The sequence below is a fragment of the Rhamphochromis longiceps genome, linkage group LG12, assembly GCF_057381845.1.
Source record: "Rhamphochromis longiceps isolate RC_006_pf linkage group LG12, R_longiceps_female_GT1.1, whole genome shotgun sequence".
Lineage (NCBI taxonomy): Eukaryota > Metazoa > Chordata > Actinopteri > Cichliformes > Cichlidae > Rhamphochromis > Rhamphochromis longiceps.
Window position 1 is genome coordinate 28510790 of NC_140568.1, and position 20912 is coordinate 28531701.

Genomic DNA, 20912 nt, shown 5'->3' on the forward strand with positions numbered 1-20912 from the left:
ATCACTCTGATTTGCCACCCACCCAGAAACACTCATCACTCTGTGTTTGTTACGTGTACTCTTGTGTATGTCTGCTTAGGAAATGTTGCTTAATCCAGGCGGAGGCGTCAGATCAGTCAGACAGAGCCTCACCCTTACCTTTAAAACCTCACTGACACATGTGTCACACACACAGGCAGGTCTCTCTCTGGACAAAGACACATCACAACCCCAAAGGTAAGAAGAAAAAAATTATTTCACCATTTGGCAAAACTGTTTTATTTCTGAAAAGTGTGCTATTCTGTTCCAAGATTTCTATATTGGATTAAATAATACTTTACTCTTGTCACCAAAGGTGGGGAAAGGGAACTACATTCAAATCCTTAAATCAACATTAAACAGCCATGTGGGTCCTTGAGAAGATCAGGGAGAGCATGGAGAGCCTTCCTCAGGAGTTGAGTCGTTACATTGGAAAGAATGAGGAGGATACACTTTTCCCTTCAAAGGCTAGCCTCTCAAGGAATCTGCACAACAATGTCCTAACCCCAGACATGATCCCAGAGTTCTGTCTGCCTCCACGGCTTCGCAGGCAAAGCCCACTGCTAGAAGCTGAGGAAAAGCCACTGTTTGTATTCGGTCAGAACCAGATTCCTAAGAGTAGGCAGATTTCAGATACGCATGTAAAGACAAAGGATGTGAAGACAAAAAATGGTGACACATCAATGGCCTGGAAAGCTACAAAGAAGCCTTTGCCATTCTCTGCAGAGAGCTACGGCCTGGGTGGAATTTATGAGAGCCCCAACACTCGGAGGAAAGAGTCTTTGTTCCACTCAAAACGCCCTGTTTATCTGCTTGATAGAAATATGCCTACTGCAGCACCAAGACTGGCAAAAGAGACTAATCTTCCCAAGAAAACTTTATCTGGATTCCTTCCGGTGTTTTTATGCAAGAGTATGTCTGAGACAGAAAGCGAGACACCTTCTTCCAGTGACTCCTCTCCCCTCAGTTCACCTTATTGTGTCAAATCCTCCCTTTATGTCTCATCAAGCAGTGGCCGCCTTAAAGGTACAGTATCTTGCCCTTCATTAATTGACAGTAAGACGGGCAGGAGGAAGTGGAAGAGAGGGGATTTAACAGCCTCACTCAGCAGCCCATCAAGCTTAGAGGAAAACTCAGCCAACCTAACTCCACCAGCCCTCCTCCCGATGGATGCTCTGCAGTGCCAGGAAAGACTTCAGCGGGAGCATGTCCTCCCATTGCAGGGCCATGGCAGAGTGCGCCTTTCCGCTGAGCACACCAAATTCTCCGACAGGTCGTCGTCATCCTTATCCACAGTCCGAGTACGTGTGGTGTCTGTGGAAGGCCTGTGGAGTGATACTGACCGACAGACACTGAACTGTGCAGTGAGTCTGTGTCTGACTCCCGGGAAGCTGCAACAGCAGGAGAGTGCCACCATCAGGAACTGCCGGAGTCCAGTTTTCAATGAAGATTTCTACTTCACAGAGCTGAGTCAGAAAGATCTAATGGAAATGCAGCTTAGGTTGAAAGTAGTGCATAAAGCTGCAGCTGGAACTCTGAGAAGGGGGAAAGTGATGGGAGTGATCACCAAACCTCTGTCTCAGCTGCTTATTTGAAATAAACAGGCAGAAAAATAGTTTTTTGTATCACAGTATGAAAACTGCATGTGTTGTATATTACATGTGATAAAATTATGATGTCTTAAAACTATTAAAATGTTGATCTCCTCCATACCTGCTTCATGCCCTGGAGGACCGGGCTGTGGCCCCCCCACGCCCTCTAGCAGATCATTACATGAAGGAACCTTTTAAAAACAAGCGCGTTCATGCTCACAGGTGTACACACGGGTGCTCACACACACAAACGACACCCTTTTTGGCTCCTACCTCAAAGCACACTGTGCGCTGTCGATCCAACGTGCAGTGCAATAATGTTTAATATTTAGTATTTACTGTTATATTCCCATATATCATCGTGATGTTGTTTATTCTATTGCTCTCGTTTTCTTCTGCTTGTTTTCTTTTTTAATTCTCAACAGGTGAAATTAAAAAACAAAAAAAACAGTAACATGTAATATTTAGTATCTACTGTCTATCACAACGTTTCCCAACCAGAAGCCAGAAGCCGTGGGTGGATAAAACCATCCGCGACGCTCTGAGATCCCGCACCGCTGCCTACAACACGGGACTCACAACGGGGGACATGGACCCGTACAAAGCCGCGTCATATAACGTGCGGAGGGCGGTGAAAGAGGCGAAGCAGCGCTACGGGAGGAAACTAGAGTCACAACTCCAACAGAGTGACTCTAGGAGCCTGTGGCGTGGACTAAGGACAATAACGGACTATAAAGCACCAACAACCGGTATGACGAACGCGGCCGTGACTCTGGCAGACGAGCTGAACACTTTCTATGCTCGCTTCGAGGCTGCAGCTAAGGTCTCCAACAATGCTAGTGTTAGCGGCGCTAACGGCTGCAGACAGGAAGATACTGCCAGCACCGGAAACGTGCTCGTCATCTCCGAGCATGAAGTAAGGAGAGCCTTCAAGAGAGTGAACACCAGGAAAGCAGCAGGACCAGACGGCATCCCAGGTCGTATCCTAAGAGACTGCGCATACCAGCTAGCTCCTGTGTTCACTGAGATATTCAACATCTCTCTATCTCAGTCGGTGATCCCCACATGCTTCAAAGAGTCCATCATTGTTCCTGTCCCGAAGAAACCCCACCCTGCTTCTCTCAATGACTATCGCCCTGTAGCCCTCACCTCAGTAGTGATGAAGTGCTTTGAACGCCTGGTCAGAGACTTCATCATTTCTTCACTACCAGACACACTGGACCCACTACAGTTCGCTTACCGTCCAAATCGTTCCACAGACGATGCCATCTCTCATCTCCTCCACACATCACTCACTCACTTGGACACTAGAAGGGGGAATTATGTTAAAATGCTCTTCATAGACTACAGCTCTGCATTTAATACCATAATTCCCTCCACACTCACCACCAAGCTGGAGCATCTGGGACTCAGCTCATCTATGTGTCTGTGGATCTCCAACTTCCTAACTGGCAGACCACAGGCAGTAAGGATGGGCGGACATGTCTCAGCCTCCACCACTCTCAGCACTGGCGCCCCCCAGGGGTGTGTTCTGAGCCCCCTGCTGTACTCTTTGTACACATATGACTGTGTGGCCACTACCAGCTCCACCACCATCATCAAGTTTGCTGACGACACCGTCGTGGTGGGCCTGATCTCTGATAACAACGAGACGGCCTACCTGAAGGAGATTAGGAATCTGGAGAACTGGTGCCAGAGGAACAACCTCCTTCTAAACGTCAGTAAGACAAAGGAGCTGATAGTGGACTTCAGCACTAAGCAGGAGAGGAACTACCAGACCCCTGTCATCAACGTGTGCCCAGTGGAGAGAGTGGACAGCTTCAAATACCTCGGAGTTCACATCACGCAGGACCTGTCATGGTCCTGTCACATCAACACCGTGGTGAAAAAGGCCCGACAGCGTCTCTACCACCTCAGACGCTTGAGAGACTTCCAACTGCCCTCCAAGGTGCTCAGGAACTTTTACTCCTGCACCATAGAGAGCATCCTGACGGGAAACATCTTAACCTGGTTCGGGAACAGCACCATGCAGGACAGACGAGCTCTACAGAGGGTTGTGCGGTCAGCTGAGCGCACCATCCGCACCGAGCTCCCTGACCTGCACTCAATCTACAGCAGGCGGTGCTGGACCAAGGCCAGGAAGATCGTGAAGGACCTCAGCCATCCCAACAACAGACTGTTCTCTCTGTTGAGGTCAGGAAAGCGATTCCGCTCCCTGAAGACCAACACAGAGAGACTGAGGAGGAGCTTCTTCCCGCAGGCGATACGGTTTCTCAATCACACCACCACACAGTACTGACCCACACATACAGTTCTTACACACACACTGGACATTCTGGACATTGTTTTTGCACACATTGTTTTTTTGCACAACACTGGTCACTATATTCTTAATTTCCGGTTAATACTTGTACAGCTGCTGTTATTGTGTATATATTTATTTATATTTAGATTTCTTCATACATTCTTATATAGTTCTATATTGTGTATTTTGTTGTACAGTTATTTTATTTTCAACTTTAATTTATATATTTTATCTTATTCCTTCCCAGTTAAATTTACCCTTCATTCTAATTTGTGTTGTACAGTTATTTCATTTTTAACCTTAATTTATATTTTATTCCTTCTTAGTTAAATTTACCCCTTTTTAATTTTTCATATTTATTTCCTATCTTATTCATAGCCTTTTCCTTTTTTGTTTTCTTTAGGTCACGAGCAGTTGTCCAAGCATTTCACTACATATCGTACTGTGTATGACTGTGTACGTGACAAATAAAATTTGAATTTGAATTTGAATTTATCTACTGTTAGCTAGTTTATTGTGATGGTGTTGGTTTTATTATGTTGCTCTTTGTTGTTTGTTTTATCTTCTGTTTTTTTTTTATCTTCATACAGGTGATCCAGGTGTTTTGTTTGTTTTTTCTTCCCCCCTTTCTCACCATCTCTTCTCCCCTCTATTTTTCTTTCGCTCCCTCTCTTTCTTTCATTCTTTCTCCCTGTCCTATTCCCCAGTCATGTCTGTCCCATCTTTAAAAATTGAAAATAAAATAAATACATAATTATAATAAAGGTCAATCAAATGGACCAATATGGCAAGGCCATGATGATCCACTTGGTAAAGTAAATCCACTTGGCATCTTTCTTGGCCTTCAGACAACAATTCTGATGGCTAAAGATCCAAACGGGACAGGCAAAAAAAACCCAAAAAACCCCAAAAACCTATTAAAATGTGTAAAAAGGAAAATGTTGAAAAGGGAGACAACCAGTGAGCAAATATGTTAGTTAGCAATGAGCTCTTGAGCATAGTAAGGCATTTAGCTGTTAAGCAGATATTTCTCTCAGCAGAGCTTTGAGTTTAGAGCACACTTACTGTACTTTCATCAGATGGTCACAATATGTGCCTGCACTGAATGTTAATGTTGCTGTTTAAGATGTACAAATAGGCAGCTGTTTGGTAATGTTCAGCATAAAACTGTCAGCTCTTCTGTTTCTCTGCTGAACCATATCCAAATACGCTCTCTTCTGTTTATCTCTGTCATGCTACTCTATTGTACGGCCCTGTTATGCCATTTATATTAAACACTGTACTGAGTGATGAAGTCTGAACTGTAGAGGTTTGTAAATATGACTTGTGCCCAGAACTTTGAACTCAGCAGTTAGAAATCTTAGAGGATACAAATCAGACCACATAAAACCAGTCTCAGTCCCAGTCTTCCTCGTACTAATGTTTCTTCTGCTGACACAATTAAATTACCTGAATAAATCAGTTAAGTGATTCAATTTGATTCCAAAAGTGATTTCTTTTATTCATTTATTACAATTTCACATTCGTAAAGCCAAAAAAATATGACCCTTGACCTTAAAAAAAGAACTTAGAAACGTGGAAACTTAACTTAAAAAGTCAGATTTACTTCTATAATCTTACGAGCGTGAATGATACAAAATATAAAACTAAAGGAACTAGGAAAGTCTGGCTACAAGGAAACACATAACAAGAGAGCACACAGCAAGATGGGAAAATGTAGATATTAAATAATGAGGTAACGAGACACAGCGGAGACACATGGGGAACAGAGCCAAACAGAAACTGACTGAGACAGCAGGAAGCAAAACTCAACATAATGCACACAAGATGAGAGACATCGTGGGCATCATGGCGATCGTGGCTCAAGAGTTGGGAGTTCGCCTTGTAATCGGAAGGTTGCCGGTTCGAGCCCCGGCTTGGACAGTCTCGGTCGTTGTGTCCTTGGGCAAGACACTTCACCCGTTGCCTACTGGTGGTGGTCAGAGGGCCCGGTGGCGCCAGCCTCGCCTCTGTCAGTGCGCCCCAGGGTGGCTATGGCTACAATGTAGCTTGCCATCACCAGTGTGTGAATGGGTGGATGACTGGATATGTAAAGCGCTTTGGGGTCCTTAAGGACTAGTAAAGCGCAATATAAATACAGGCTATTTACCATTTACCATTCAGAACAGGAAACATAACGCTGAGGCAGAGACACGGACATGTGAGCTTGATACAGACAAAAGGCTAAACAGACACAGAAACATGACTGACCAGGGGAGACAAGAATAACTTGACACAACTAAATGGGGAGACCAGACAACCACAGAGCACAGACAGAGTTGACAGATACGAGGACACGACTGGGGGAACGTATATGTATCACAGAATCTAGTGGGCTAGCAGAATCTAAAGAAAGACTAAAATCTAAGAAACATAGACAATAAAACTCAGAAGCACTAGGAAATACCGTAAACAAAGATTTACATATAGAACCCGAATATAATACACCTCTGATACTCAAGAGTACATCATAAAGTCCAGAACCACTCAAAACCATAACAATATGTGTGGGAGCTGGATAGTGTAGTGGTAAGACTACACACCTTTGCAGTGGGAGTCGCAAGTTCTTGTATCCAGTAACATGAGTAGTATGGCTAGATCCCCCATGCTAAAACCAAGCCCTGGAGTGGCACGTCTGCAGCCTGTCTGCAGCGCGGACACAAGCATTTCACTACATGTTGTACTCTGTATGATTGTGTATGTGACAAATAAAGGTTGTTTGTTAATATCTATTGAAATTACTCAATACAAGTTAATACTGTGAAACTCATGATCCATAATTTCAAAAACAGCCATAAAGACTGAAGCAGCAGTTGCCTGAGCTCATATAATAGCAACTAAACGTTATTGCAAGCCTTCATTTGGAGTGATATCAGTTTTATCCAAAAGCTCAACAACACCTACATGAAACAGCATTAGACTTTGTTGCATGTTGGAGTCAGCGAGACTGTGAGATAAGTGAACCATTTTGAGGAAGCCAGGGAATTTCAGGCTTATGACATAGCGTTTCAAAATATCACACTGACACTCTTTCTTAAAATCTAGCATATATGTTTCGGTGGATTTTAATGCTTTTAAACACACTACTATCATGACTACACAACTAAGGTAATGGTATTATAGTTGTATAAGCACAGAGGAGTTTGGACACATTTAAACTTTTCAATTATCAAAATAATGACATTATATGTAATTATTCTGGTGTGCTGGGATGATCCTCTGATGTGCCTAGGTCAGGTTAACAGGTTAATTTTAGAGCTAGGTGCTTTGTTCTTGTAGAGGAGTCTGTCTGTGTAGCAGAACGTAGGCAAGAAGATGTAATGGGTGTGATGTAATCCATCCTTCCATTCATCCACTGTCTTGCGCTTATCCAAATCAGGGTTGCAAGTGGTAAACCCTACACAGGTTGCTACTTTGTTTCAAGGCTAACACAGACAGACAACCATTTACACTCACATTTACACTTATTAGAACCATTTCAGGCACACGCATTAACCTCATCCCGTGTATGTCTTTGAATTGTGTAAGGAAGCCTAAATACCTGGAAAAAACCTCTAAGCATCCCATGGAAAGGCCCCAGCAAGGGTTGGATTCAGACTCCAGGACCTTCTAGGTGTAAGACAACTGTGCTGTGCAGCTCAGGGCAGTGACTACGCTACTCATAGCCAATTTCCCAAGTATGGGTGTAGTTTATTATTATCCCATTAAATAACGGCTTTGACATTTCTTAGTACTGTTTCCTGAAGTAGCTGTTACAGGTGACGTCAAGCACCGCCCACCCCCGGAAGACGTCCTAATCTGACGCTGAACCTGAACGAGTCCTCGTCGGGATGTAAACATGGTGATAGGCAGATGAGAGAAACGCCACAATGGTCTTCGAAAGCGTGGTTGTAGATGTCCTCAACCGATTTTTAGGGGACTACGTTGTCAACCTTGACAGCTCGCAGCTAAAGCTCGGCATATGGGGAGGTAACTGAACTTGTGTTTGTCATTTTACTTGGTTAGCTCGCTCTCTAAGCTAGCTAGCTAAATGCTAACGTACGCTAGCCACCAGGCGTATGACACTAACAGCTGAGGAAGCTGTTAGTGTCACTTTACGCGTCCCCAAACCAGTTTAAACTGTTCACCGTGAACGAGACAGTGCAGTCAAATGTTGACATCGAGATATATTGAAACACAGCGTTATTTCCGACTGTTCCAGTCATCTTTTTTTTTTATTATCTTATTTGCTCCCGCAAGTCTGTTTGAGCACTGCATGCATACGAGCGTCTGGGAATCATGCATTTCGAGGTCACACCCTTTTACACAGCCAGGTTATGACTCGGTACTGTGCTTCATACTAAGTACCCACTCGTTCCAAGAAATCTTTGGCACTGTACACAAATATGAGTATTTGAAAATTGGCTTTAGCCGCTGAACCTGGATCAATTTTTAAAACTAGTAACTAAGTCAAACCATTAAGTACTTTGTTTTACCAAACTTTATCTTAATACCAGCTTCTCTAATCAACAAATGTATAAAAACGAGTTGTCTTTCATAGACTGTTTTACATGAGTAGTATGTCTATGAATAATGTGTTACGATTGATTTGAATTATTGGAGCTCTATGGTGCGAGTTGCATTAAGTCAAAAGTCCTGAAACCTCTTTAATTAGATTGAGTTTCTATATGAGCTACACTTTACCCAAATGGTAAGCCATAATGCTGTTACCATAGTAACAACGTTTTCCTGGCCCTCTAGGTGATGCTGTGCTTAATAATCTTGAAATAAAGGAAAATGCCTTGGTAAGTTGCAGTTAAGTGTGTGAGTAAACAGCATTAGTTATTACATCCTGGCATTCACAGATATGTGTTTATTTATTATTCATTGTGCTTTGTTGCAGAGCCAACTTGATATTCCTTTTAAAGTGAAGGCTGGTCATATAGGTAAGACTTACTCTTACTCTGGCTCATACTGACCATAATTGTTTAGTTTAGTACCTTTGTACAGAAGAACCTTTTCTTACTTGGGTGTTTTTGTGATTAGGGCGTCTCCAACTGAAGATACCATGGAAGAACCTATACACACAATCCGTGGAGGCCACGTTGGATGGTGTCTACCTGCTTATAGTTCCCACAGCAAGTAAGATGATTTAATATGTGCATCAAAATAAACAAATTTGATCCAAGTATTCACAGTAGGCATTGCAGTGTATAAAATGAATGAAAAACCACATTTAGTAGACACACAGTAGCTGAATATTGTTGGACACCTTTGGTAAGCTGAGTAAGCCACTTGTGTTAATATGTTTTAAAGATTCAAAAATACATTAAAATAATTTAATTCTATTAAAGTAAAAGTATTTATCAAATATAATAATACAGAAAGATGCACATTTTTTCTGGTGCTATTTCTTTCAGGCATAAAGTATGATGCAGAAAAGGAGGAGAAGCAGTTTCAGGAGGCTCGCCAGAGGGAACTACAGCGGATAGAGCAGACAAAGCTGAAGGCTGCTGAGCAAGGTCAGGGTGCATCTTTATTTTATTTTTTAAGGTTTTTTGTAAACACGTTACTATAGAAAAGCTCCTCAGTGTGTATCTGTTTGTATGGCAGTGTTTCCTGTAGGTTTTGTATGAAAACAGCCTTTGTCATGGTCAACAGGTTCTTAGAGAAAAAACTCCAAATGTTGATATTTCCTGTTGGCTCTCATCTGCTGCTCTCTGGCTGTGTAAACATAAGTCATGCGCTCCAGTGCGTGAGCCAGTGGGCAGTAGAACATTTGGTGTTGACTTTGCATAGACAAACAAGCAATATCAAAATTTATAAAATATGTCGTATAGTCACACACACAGATTTAATGTCATATGGTCATGGTTTGTATGGCTGCGAGTTCCTGTGCAGCCAGCGTTTTTCACCCTTTTTCTGTTATGTGTGGTTTAGCACTTGAGTATCACACCACTTCAGCAGTTGTCTTTCCTTGTAGTGGTAGACTGCTGTGTTGCTGTATTTTGGGACAGCCTGGTTTTGTCATTTCAACAATATACATTTGCCATTAGCTAGAAAAAATCTATCCTTGATAATTGACTTAATAATTGACCACTCATCTTGGACATGAATATCAGGGTATATTTGGGCTCTTAATTATGTCTTTGAACTGGTATTTTTCCAGATTTGTACAACATACATATTTGATGAGTTTAAAAAGAAATGGCATTCATTCCATGCCTATGATGAGTGTGTAAACTCCTCACCACAAGTATCTGCCTATCTACAAGCTATTCTTTTTATAACACTATGTCCTCTTTCAAGGTGAAAAGTGTTGTATCTTAATTTCTGCTGTAAATTTGCCATTTACAGCATGTAGGTGAAAATACAGTGTAGGTTTGTATTGTATTTCTAAATTTAAATAAAAATGTGTACTATTTTTTTTTCTTTTTTAAAACGTTTTGAGATGCAGCTTTATTAACAGCAATGTGATTCACTGACATTCTTATGTAAGCTAATATTTGCGTACATGCTAAAAAAGGAAAGGTCAGAAATAATCATTAAAATATTGAAAGTAAAATTTAGTTATCTGTAAAGTTCATCAGGCAGTCATGAGAGCTAAGGCCAGCTGAATGTCATTCCAATTATACAGAAATACACAGTGAATGTGTATCGAAGGTCCTTTAGAGAAAATCTTCAGGAATTTTTGGGACCTGCTGGAGCCTCAAAACCTAAATCGTTTGCATTTTACAGAGAATCCCAAGCTTGAGAAACAGGACACTTTTACGGAAAAGCTTGTCACTCAGGTCATTAAAAACCTGCAAGTCAAGATCTCTAACATCCACGTGCGCTATGAAGATCATGTGAGTATTCAAGCTGAGTTACCATAATAATGTACAATTTTATCTATGGTCCTTCAAGTTTATACATGTTTCCACTTTAAATGAACTAAACACTGTTTCTAGAGCACTTTACAATAGAAGAACTGATTTTATTTTATTTTTTGTCTTAACCACACCATAAGGCTTAGCTCTTTATTTTCCTCCTTTTTTTTGTTAATGACAGGTAACAAATCCAAACTGCCCTTTGTCATTTGGAGTGTCACTGAAAAACCTCAGCCTTCAGGTGATGTGTCTTTCCTGTCAAATTATATGCTATTTTACATTTAGATATTAAGCTTTTAATGAACCTCACTGCTTGTTTGACCGTACAGACAGCTGACGCGAAGTGGAGACCCAGTCTTTTAGATGAGAAGTCCAAGTTTTTCTTCAAGGTAAGAAATCCAACCATGTTATCGACCTTGTTTACCACCACTGTACAGGTGGTATGGAAGGTAGGTAGGTGTTTTTAATAAAAAATACCACATACACGTTTAGTAGCATTTGTTTTTGGCTTTAAAGTAGTTTTCTGAAGTTAAAGACTAACTCTTGGAAAACTTCATTGATTTTTCTTTCAGCAGTGTTATTTCCTCATAATTTTGGAGCATAAGCAAAACTTTAAGAAGTCCTTGTCAAACACTGTCAGCTTTTTTTCTTGTAATCGCAAACAGCTTCATCACTAATTGCTTTATCTTTCTTGTTTTCTCAGCTGGTACAACTAGATAACCTGTTTGCCTACTGGAATGTTAACTCAGTACTTTTCTCCAGTCACACTTCAGATCGGGCCCTGGTGAGTCACTGTATTATTAACGTATTAATATGTACTTGGAATTAGCCATCTCCTATTTTCCTGGAAGACACAATGCTAGTGTTATGTTGTGATCACACAGGGCACAGATCTTCGGTTACACAGGAGTTATGTAAAGGTGTTTCATTTAGCACTATGTCATACACATGATATAGTAGTGGGTTTCTTCCATACATTATAGTTAAATCAAAACAAAAAAGAAATCAAATATGTTAGGAGGCCAAGAAATTAGCAAAGCAAAAAAACAGTATGTAAATAAATCTTCACTTCCTCTGCGTTCTTACAGCAACATCTCCAGAGCAGCATGGACGTCCACTCCTCTCACGACTTCAGTGAGTGTCATTCTTGTGGAACTAAGTTCAAAGCACATTACATAACGTCTATGAAAAATTTTGCAGACAGAAAGTGATGAAGAAATGATTTGTGATGATATGCAATGCCACTGCAGCACCAACCCCCCCCCCCCCCCCCCCGGGTGATTCACAGAGTTTGATTCACCACCACTGAGTCACGAGACCAGATTTTCAGCACATCTCAACAGATTTTGTTTTCAGTTTCACTTTAAGGCAACAGCTTACATATTTTTGAACTGACAACATTGGTAAAGTTTTTTAAGTTCTTTATAGATAGATGCAAATTTGCAATGTGCAGCACAAAAGGTAGTGAATCCATCTTAATGCTCACATTTGCAATTCTTAAATCATCTTAATTCCTTTTGCTGTTCCACAGTTTTTCGCCCCATTTCAGCTGATGCAAAACTGCGGATGAATCCCAGGTCAGATGTGGATTTCTCCTCCCCTAAAGTGGACCTGATGGTCAATCTCAGAGAGGTGGCAATTGAACTCAACAAAGCCCAGGTGTGTGTGTGTGTGTGTGTGATAGAGATGTTTAAACTTGTATGTGTTAAAGTTTCATTAAAATAGAATATTATAAGAAAGAGAGAGCTAAAGAGGGTTGTTAAGGATAAACTACATAAACAATGTCAGATAATAACTGCACTAGAGTACTTTGTGATGATGTAATTGCTGACTTCCTGTTATTCCAGTACATTAGCATCTTGGAGCTGCTGTGCTCAGTGGATATGATGTCACGTAATCTGCCATACAGGAAGTACAGACCCGAGGTCCATGTTCACAAGAACGCCAAAACATGGTCAGAAGACACTGTCACATATTTATCACATCATTTCCTCTGTCCTGTGTTTCTGTAATCTTTTTTCAAAAACTGGATCCCATATGTACATGTCATTTACCACATTACATTCGGTCCACTTAGTATTACAAATTGTTACATTGATTCCCTGATTTCCAGGTGGAAGTATGTGATCACAGGCGTCTTGGAGATAGATGTGAAGCCAGGTCTCCACATGTGGTCATGGCAACACATTCGCCGACACCGGCAGATGGTAAAAAGCTACAGAGAGCTCTACAAGACAAAGATCACCAGCAAGAAACCCAGCGATGAGGTTCTCAAAGACTTAGAGGTGGGGTGGAACTAAACTGAACAGGGGAGAGGGAAAAGGGAAAAAGGAAATAAACAGAGAGACTATGGGACTGTTTGCCTTTCTAGTCTATGTTTTCACATTATTGTCTTAAGACTAAAACATTTGAATTATTATAATTATTATAATTTTTTATATTTCCCTGCTGCATATAAACAGTTTAGACAGGTGAAAGTTTTGAGTTTAATTTGATATACTAATATTACCAGTAATTCTGTTTTAATATACATTTCATACCTGTTGTCACTGTTATAAGACAAATGCTTGCGAAAGTTGCTTTACTTGACTGTAGTGATCATAATTGAAGGCCTATGTCAAAAGTAAAGCTAATATAATATGGAAGTAATTGATTACAATAGTATTACTTCTCAGTAGCTTTCTAAAGTGATGTCTGTCATATTTCTAGCCATAATTGCTCACAAAGATATCTAGTATTCAAGCCTACAGGGACTGATTGAAGTGCAATAGAGCTTGATGCTGAGTTTTTGAGATAGACTTGAAAATAATTGAATTTAACATCTGAAATTAAATGTGTTCTCAAGTTCTTCTCTATTTTTATTAGTATCATATTTCCCCAAAAATAGAACTGTAGTAATTATAGAATCTAGTGAAAGCTCTAATCGATTTCTTTTGTGTTTATTCTTAGAAGCCCGAGAAGACTTTGGATGTTTTTAACATCACTTTGGCCAGACAGCAGGCTGAAGTGGAGGTAAGCTTTTTGTATCACATAACTGAGAGAACTTCAATAAGCTTAGACACCTTGTGTCTGATTTATGAATTGATCAAACTGTAATGGCTGGATCACATTTTGCGCTTTGTCTTGTGATCTCAAGTTGTTGCACAAATCCATAAAAAAGGACAACAATTTGAGATTCATTGGAACTATGCACAGTACAGTGCCTCTCAGCAACTTGGTGCTGGCGTATGTTTGTTCCAGCAAGCCAAAAGGCCAAATTAGGCACATAATCGATAATTATACAGTAAGCAAAGGAATGTAGGGGGTTGAGGATTAGGCTGCCATGGTTCCAGAAGGTGCAGCACTGTGCCGTTAACTGTAAATTTACATATTCTGCACAATTTCTCTTATATTTCATTTCATTTATTTATTTATAAAGCACATTTAATAACAACAGGGAGTTGATCAAAGTGCTGTACAAAATAACAATTAAACAATGACATTAACAACAACAACAGGTAAGAAAATTAAAAGAAAATTAGGATAAAAGAATTGGCAACTCTCATACAGTTTCGAAAGCCAGAGTAAAAAAATGTGTTTTAAGATGCGATTTAAAAAGAGTAACAGTTGGGGCCTTTCTAATGTGGAGAGGTAGATCATTCCACATTTTTGGTGCCACAACCGCAAATGCCCGATCTCCTCTGAACCATCCTAGACTTATGTAAGGTAAGGAGTAGATGATCACTTGATCGAAGGGCTCTAGAGGGCGTATAAAGTTGCAAAAGGTCAGACAAATAGTCCGGTGCCTGGCCATTTAGCACTTTATAAGTCAAAAGTAAGATTTTGAATTTAATTCTAAAACGCACTGGAAGCCAATGAAGGGAAGCAAGCACCGGAGTAATATGTTGGTGTTTCTTCACACGAGTCAAAAGGCGAGTTGCAGCATTCTGTACAAGTTGGAGCTGAGCCAAGCTGGACTGACTGACACCCACATATAGTGAATTGCAGTAATCCAGTTGAGATAAAACAAACGCATGAATTGCTCGTTCCAAGTTTTTAAAAGATAAAAAAGATCTCACTTTGGATAGGAGCCTTAATTTAAAAAAGGACCGCTGGACAACTGAATTAATTTGTTTCTCAAATGTAAGTTTGTTATCCAAGAAAACCCCCAGGTTTTTTACATGCGTTTTAACAGCACATGTTAGGTTACATAAGTCCAAATCTGGCGCATTGAAATTACAGCTTGGTCCAAAAATAATTACCTCAGTTTTATCCTCATTGAAGGTAAGAAAATTTGAGGCCATTCAGGTTTTAATTTCGTCAAGACATTTGACTAGCGATTCCATGGGCGTGGAGGTGTTTCTATTAAACCGAAGATTAATCTGGGTGTCGTCGGCATAAGAGTGAAAGCAGATGTTATGCTTCCTAAAGATCAGGCCTAGGGGCAAAATATAGATTGAAAAAAGAATTGGGCCTAATACGGAACCCTGCGGGACACCACAAGTAAAAGGAGCTGGGGAAGAAATAAAATCATCAAGGCTCACGGAAAAAGTCCTCTCGGAGAGGTACGACCTAAACCATTCCAAGGGGATACCTTTGATACCACATTGCTCCAAACGGGAGATCAGAATGCTGTGGTCAACAGTATCAAAGGCTGCAGTTAAGTCTAAGAGCAGGAGCACAGCTGGGTCTCCTGAGTCAGTGATTAATAAAATATCATTAAGTATTTTTAGGAGGGCGGTTTCTGTGCTGTGGTGGGTTTTGAAGCCTGACTGGAACTTCTCAAAAATATTATGACTATTTAGAAAGGTTTGGAGCTGCTCAAATACAATCCTTTCTAGAATTTTTGACAGAAACGTAAGCTTGGAAACAGGTCTAAAATTAGCAAGAACAGAAGAATCAAGGTTCGGTTTATTGGCTGCACTACAGCGTGCTTGTATCCAGTTGGTACTACTCCAGAACTGAGACTACTATTAAAAATAGTTAAAATGTCAGGACCGACTACCTTAATAATCTTTTTTAGAAAATGGGTTGGGCCTCCATCTGAGGGATAAATGATGCTAACAGATCATTTGTGGGCTGGTCAGGTTTTTTTCCTTGCCATCTTTCCTCAGAAAAGTGAAAAGGGGGAAGCATTTGACATTTTGTTTCGTCTCCTTCTTTAGGCAAGTAAAGCAGGCCTGCGTATTTACCGTCCTGGGATGAAGATGGAGGAAGAAGAGTCTCAGGGTTGGATCAGCTGGATGTGGAACTGGGGGGCACAGCCTGATACAGAAAGAAAAGAAGTTAAGACTGGAGGTAGGTTACAGATAGACATGTACATGTGGAATGTCTTTGTAGTAACAGCCTGTAATATTAGCTTTTTTACTCCTCCTATGTCCATTCCATTTATTCTTCTTACCATCTCTGTGTCAGGGTTTGATGAGCTGTTAACCCCTGCTGAGAAAGCCAAACTCTACACTGCCATTGGATACAGCGAGACTGCTGCTAATCCCAACCTGCCAAAGGATGTGAGTCACTTTCCCCCACGACACCCCCTCAATTACTAATAATACACTTCCACTTGGTTATCTGTCGCACAGAAGCAAATATTACAATTGTAAAAAAAAACAAGTATTCTGTTACTTTATCTTTATACTCTTTGTGTCATATCTTTAAGTTTGAGAACATGAAGGTCAACTTCCACATGGAGAAACTGTCCGTGTCAATTAATGATGACAAGGACAAAAACGAGATCATCAGGCTGACTGTGGGAGAGCTGTACTCCACACTCACACAGAGACCTGGAGCACAAGCCATCAAGTTTGTTCCAGCCTTCTAAAACAAAATAACAACTTTGTAGCTGGTCTTTTTTCTCCACAAGGGTAGATACTTGATAACACTAGCTTGTGTGTGTGTGTGTGTGTGTGTGTGTGTGTGTGTGTGTGTGTGTGTGTGTGTGTGTGTGTGTGTGTGTTGTTTGTTTTGTTTTTTTTCTTTTCTTCCCAGAATCACAGCCAAGCTTACTTTGTTTGAGGTCACTGGCCTCACCAATAAGCAACCTCCACCAATTCTCCTTTCATCAAGGAAGGCAGCCATAGGAGCAGGGACCCCACTGCTTTGTATCCTGTTTGAGACCAACCCCCTGGACGAGAGCGCTAACCAGCGGCTTCACGTAGAATCACAACCCTTGGAAATCATCTATGATGCTGTGAGTGGTTCACTGAGTGTGAATGAGCAGCAAAAATAAAAACCCTCAAAAGCAGTACATATATACATATTTGACTCTGTGTGTCTGTGTAGATAACTGTGAACAGCATATCAGCGTTCTTCAGGCCTCCTGATGACATGCAGCTGGATGAGCTCACGAATGCAACCCTGATGAAACTGGAGCAGTTTAGAGACCGCACAGCCACTGGTGAGTTTAAGATAAACTGCAGATATCTGCTATCATGATTAATCTTCTAGGATCTCTAAGGACGTCTTTGATGGGCGAATGTTTACATTCCTTGTTTAGTCTTCCTGTTTATGTTCTTGAAAGTGATTGTTTCCTGAGGGCTTTGGAAGATTTTTCAAGGTTTTTTTTTTTCATTATTGAAGTTTTCTCCTTATTAGAACTTTTAGGTGAATTTGCCATTTAAACATTACTTAAATTAATAGAATCTCAGGGTTCATTAAACAAAACCACACATTTAGTTAATTTTATGAATCCCACAACAATAAGATTCACCCACCTTTGGAGACAAAACTACTATTGATAACCTATTAACATTTTATATTTCAGGTTTACTGTATGTGATTGAAACACAGAAGGTTCTCGACCTGAAGGTGAACTTGATGGCCTCCTACGTGATCATTCCACAGACCGGTTTTTACAATGGCACTCAGAACATCTTGCTGTTGGATCTTGGTCATTTCAAGGTGGGGAAGTGTCAAATGTGAATAAAGATTGACAGCAGGCTGGAAATCCAAGGTAACTTACCAATATATGCCTTCATGTTTCTGTGGTTTTACAGATGTCCAGTCAAAGCAGGAAACATCTACCTCAGCTGTGTGTGAGTTCCAGCAACATTGAGGACATCATGTCCAGAGCTTACGATAGCTTTGATGTACAACTTGAAAGCCTACAGTTTCTTTATAGCAAACCAGGTACACACACATACACAACACAGTTGTAACACATTTTTGACTGATACACATAATGTTGATTGATGAGGTGTTGTTTTTATTCTAACTACTGTTTAAAAATCACTAAGCTTAGGCTTTGTTTGTATTGATAGGTTTTACACAGCAAAAAAAGTCATACAGACAGCATTGAGGAAATGTCTTTATGAAAGTGATTGGCACTTGTAGCTCTAATGGCTTTACTATGTCTTAGCAAAAAAATATTCCATTGATTTCAGGTATTGTGTCCTGGAAGGGATATTGCTAAACTTACACATTGATCCAACAGACATATTTCTTGTTTTTACTCTGCCTCTGTTTGGACTCAGTAAAAATAAATAATAATAAAACTTTATCTTTATGTGATAGATGGTAACTGGAAAAAGGCCCGCAAACAGAAACAGTCACCCCTCCACATCCTAGAGCCAGTGGATCTAAAGGTGGTTTTTAGCAGGGCAATGATCAACAAAGACTCCCGCATGCCAAAGTAAGTATGTTTCTGGTTGACAGTCAACTGATGGTTAAATGAAATCTTTGTACGAAAATCTGAACTTACTCTTAACCCTTTTCTTTGGAGAAATTAATACTTTTCTTTCCCCCCCTCCCCCCTGAAAAGTTTCACTGTAAAAAAAAGAAAAGAGAAAAGACAGGAAAAAAAAGTGCAGTATTGAAGACGGATTCTAACACTAGTAAATATTCATAAATATAGTGCGGGTTCAGATACACAACTTAAAATATTTATCTTGTAAGGACCAGAGCTAAGAGTATTACGTAAGCTTAAGTTTCAGGTTGTAAGTTTTGTTTGCATCTTTGTGTATGTGTTTTATAGATATAAGATGTCTGGAGAGCTTCCTCTGTTGTCTCTTCGTATTTCTGATGTAAAACTTCGAAGTGTTCTGGAGCTGGTGGACAGTATCCCGCTGCCTGAAAGCAAACCTGCTACACGTGGCAATGCTCCATCATCAACTCCAAAGGTAAGATCAGAGGGTTATGGAGATGGTCCTCTCTGGATTTCACTAAAATTTGGCAACAGTTGGGTGAACTGAATTATGATGATCGCTGCTATGAATGAGAAGGAAGCCTCAGCTGAGATGGTTCATTTTTTCCCCAATTAAAAAAAAAAAAAAAAAAAAGCAAAACAAGCAAACAAAAGAAAAACATCTCAAATTTGAAGGCTTGAGGGTTTTGCATTGAATGAATATACAAATAGTTGAATATTGAGGTGGAATTGCCGGACTAGTAAAAGTAAAGATAGATTTTATTACTAACACTGTTAATACAACTGTTTTTATTTATTTTCTTTTTTTTTTTTTTAGCCTAGGCAGTCTTTCACCCCTCATCTCACTCCCAGAAAACCTCTGAACTTTGATCAACGCTCTTCTCTCATTTTTGAGTCATGTGAGACCATCAGCATCACCTCATTAGGTAAGACACAGTTTTGTTTTGGTCCTACTGCTAAATATCTTTAAAAATCCTGTGTGTATTCCTACCACAGATTGTGTTTATTTTTTAATTATATCCCAGGGTCAGAGGAGGATCTGTTCTATGATGCGCCCAGCTCTCCCATCGGGGAGAAACCATTTTTTCCAGACAATCCCATGCCGCTGCGCTATGTCGATGCAAGCAAAAGAAAAAGTCTCATCAAGGAAGACGCACAAAAGAACATGACTGACTTCTTTATGACATTTGAGATCAGTGAGGTACAAAAATATTTTTTTCCCTTTCTGCACAATTAAACATAGTTATTAAATTCTGTAAGAATTATTTTTATTTAACCTTGTTATCAGTCATTTTAGTTATTTCTGTGTGAGATAAAAAGAAAATTCAAACTCTGCCTTTTCTCTTTAGCATTCCTCAGTTAAATTTCTCCACCTCCTTTTATTTTTGTGACCACCTTTATCATCATCTTTCCCATTTTTCCATCGTCTCTCTGTCTTCTTTGTCCAGTTTTCTGTTCAGCTCTGTCGTTTGTCTGGAAGTATGGAGGTTACGGTGCTCCACTTAGATATAGAGGGTCTGGGCACTGAGCTGAAGCTGCGCACCTTTGACATGACGTCTAATACCTACTTGCGAGAGATCTGCCTCAAGTGTCCTGAATACATGGGTCAGTAGATACCAGCAACGCCTTAATTTTTGTTAAACATTTGATGATTACAGTTATCCTAATAAAAATGTGCAAATCATCAGGGCAGTCTTTGCTTAATTTTTTATTAGGCATGTTTTGTTTTTTCCTTGCACAGATTCTGAAGACAAGCAAGTACAGCTGATCACTACACTGGACAACAAAGAAGTCGACCTGCTCACTCTGGAGTATATCAAAGTAATATGGGATACGTTACGTGAAAACATTTCAGAATATTTTCTATAAATATTTTAAAACTGTGGAAAATCACCTTAATTTTAAAGATTAGATGAATTTTTCTAGGCTGACAAGAATGGTCCCGACTTCAAGTCTCAATATAATAACACTGAGCAGCTCATCAAGGTGAGGGAAATGTTAATAACCTAGCAATAATATTTATTTTATTTACTTAATGTTCCCATTTTGTTATTTATAGCATGATGTTATTTAGGGCATGCTGAGAGATGATGAAATAGGCCACAGTTAACAGCAGTGTTTCTTCTACAGTAATTATTAATAATGGGTAGAAGAATCAAAATATCATTTCAGACAAAAAGGTTAATTTTCTTCATCAGGTGACCTTTTCATCACTGGATGTTCACCTCCATACGGAGGCTCTCCTCAATACCATGAACTTCCTCAGTAAGCTCCTTCCTGAATCTAATAAGAAGGAAGGACAGCAGGAGGAGCTTCCCACTATCCCTGAGGAAGACGATGCTGAAGCAGAGAAGGAGGAAGAGAAAAAGGAGGAAACTGCTGTAACCAAGAAAAAACGTAACTGATATTATCTGCACGCTGTTATTGTCTCACCATTTATGAGAACATTGTACTACTAGAGCAGATATTTCACAGTTAATGAAACAGAT

General features: G+C 40.1%; 2 protein-coding genes across 6 annotated transcripts in view; both read left to right on the plus strand.

Annotated features, from left to right (window-relative positions):
- The first annotated feature begins 340 nt into the window (after positions 1 to 340).
- LOC146657515 (C2 calcium-dependent domain-containing protein 4C) lies at positions 341 to 1965 on the plus strand. Its single transcript, XM_085426975.1, has 3 exons — positions 341 to 644; positions 696 to 835; positions 914 to 1965. Exons 1-3 carry the CDS (start codon positions 384 to 386, stop codon positions 1611 to 1613), a joined length of 1101 nt encoding a protein of 366 aa, XP_085283101.1. The 5' UTR covers positions 341 to 383; the 3' UTR covers positions 1614 to 1965.
- Positions 1966 to 7747: 5782 nt separating this feature from the next.
- The window catches only part of vps13a (vacuolar protein sorting 13 homolog A), a 43353-nt gene continuing 30188 nt past the window's right edge, over positions 7748 to 20912 (plus strand). For all 5 annotated transcript variants that reach the window (XM_085425654.1, XM_085425657.1, XM_085425656.1 and 2 more), the window contains exons 1-29: positions 7748 to 7923; positions 8695 to 8738; positions 8837 to 8879; positions 8980 to 9075; positions 9354 to 9455; positions 10672 to 10781; positions 10984 to 11043; positions 11132 to 11191; positions 11506 to 11586; positions 11891 to 11936; positions 12334 to 12461; positions 12650 to 12756; positions 12916 to 13087; positions 13752 to 13814; positions 15947 to 16079; positions 16197 to 16291; positions 16441 to 16583; positions 16770 to 16971; positions 17064 to 17178; positions 17545 to 17681; positions 17777 to 17909; positions 18294 to 18411; positions 18754 to 18898; positions 19241 to 19349; positions 19449 to 19624; positions 19872 to 20028; positions 20165 to 20244; positions 20350 to 20409; positions 20622 to 20820. In XM_085425654.1, the coding sequence (XP_085281780.1) occupies positions 7824 to 7923; positions 8695 to 8738; positions 8837 to 8879; positions 8980 to 9075; positions 9354 to 9455; positions 10672 to 10781; positions 10984 to 11043; positions 11132 to 11191; positions 11506 to 11586; positions 11891 to 11936; positions 12334 to 12461; positions 12650 to 12756; positions 12916 to 13087; positions 13752 to 13814; positions 15947 to 16079; positions 16197 to 16291; positions 16441 to 16583; positions 16770 to 16971; positions 17064 to 17178; positions 17545 to 17681; positions 17777 to 17909; positions 18294 to 18411; positions 18754 to 18898; positions 19241 to 19349; positions 19449 to 19624; positions 19872 to 20028; positions 20165 to 20244; positions 20350 to 20409; positions 20622 to 20820 (3214 nt within the window). In that variant the 5' untranslated portion in view covers positions 7748 to 7823. The remainder of the gene's footprint in view (positions 7924 to 8694; positions 8739 to 8836; positions 8880 to 8979; positions 9076 to 9353; positions 9456 to 10671; positions 10782 to 10983; positions 11044 to 11131; positions 11192 to 11505; positions 11587 to 11890; positions 11937 to 12333; positions 12462 to 12649; positions 12757 to 12915; positions 13088 to 13751; positions 13815 to 15946; positions 16080 to 16196; positions 16292 to 16440; positions 16584 to 16769; positions 16972 to 17063; positions 17179 to 17544; positions 17682 to 17776; positions 17910 to 18293; positions 18412 to 18753; positions 18899 to 19240; positions 19350 to 19448; positions 19625 to 19871; positions 20029 to 20164; positions 20245 to 20349; positions 20410 to 20621; positions 20821 to 20912) is intronic.

Coding starts and splice junctions, on each gene's coding strand:
- LOC146657515 (XM_085426975.1), top strand. CDS start 384: ATGTGGGTCCTTGAGAAGATCAGGGAGAGCATGGAGAGCCTTCCTCAG. Junction 645..695: donor AGATTCCTAAGAGTAGGCAG/ATTTCAGATACG, acceptor AAAAATGGTGAC/ACATCAATGGCCTGGAAAGC. Junction 836..913: donor CGCCCTGTTTATCTGCTTGA/TAGAAATATGCC, acceptor TGGATTCCTTCC/GGTGTTTTTATGCAAGAGTA.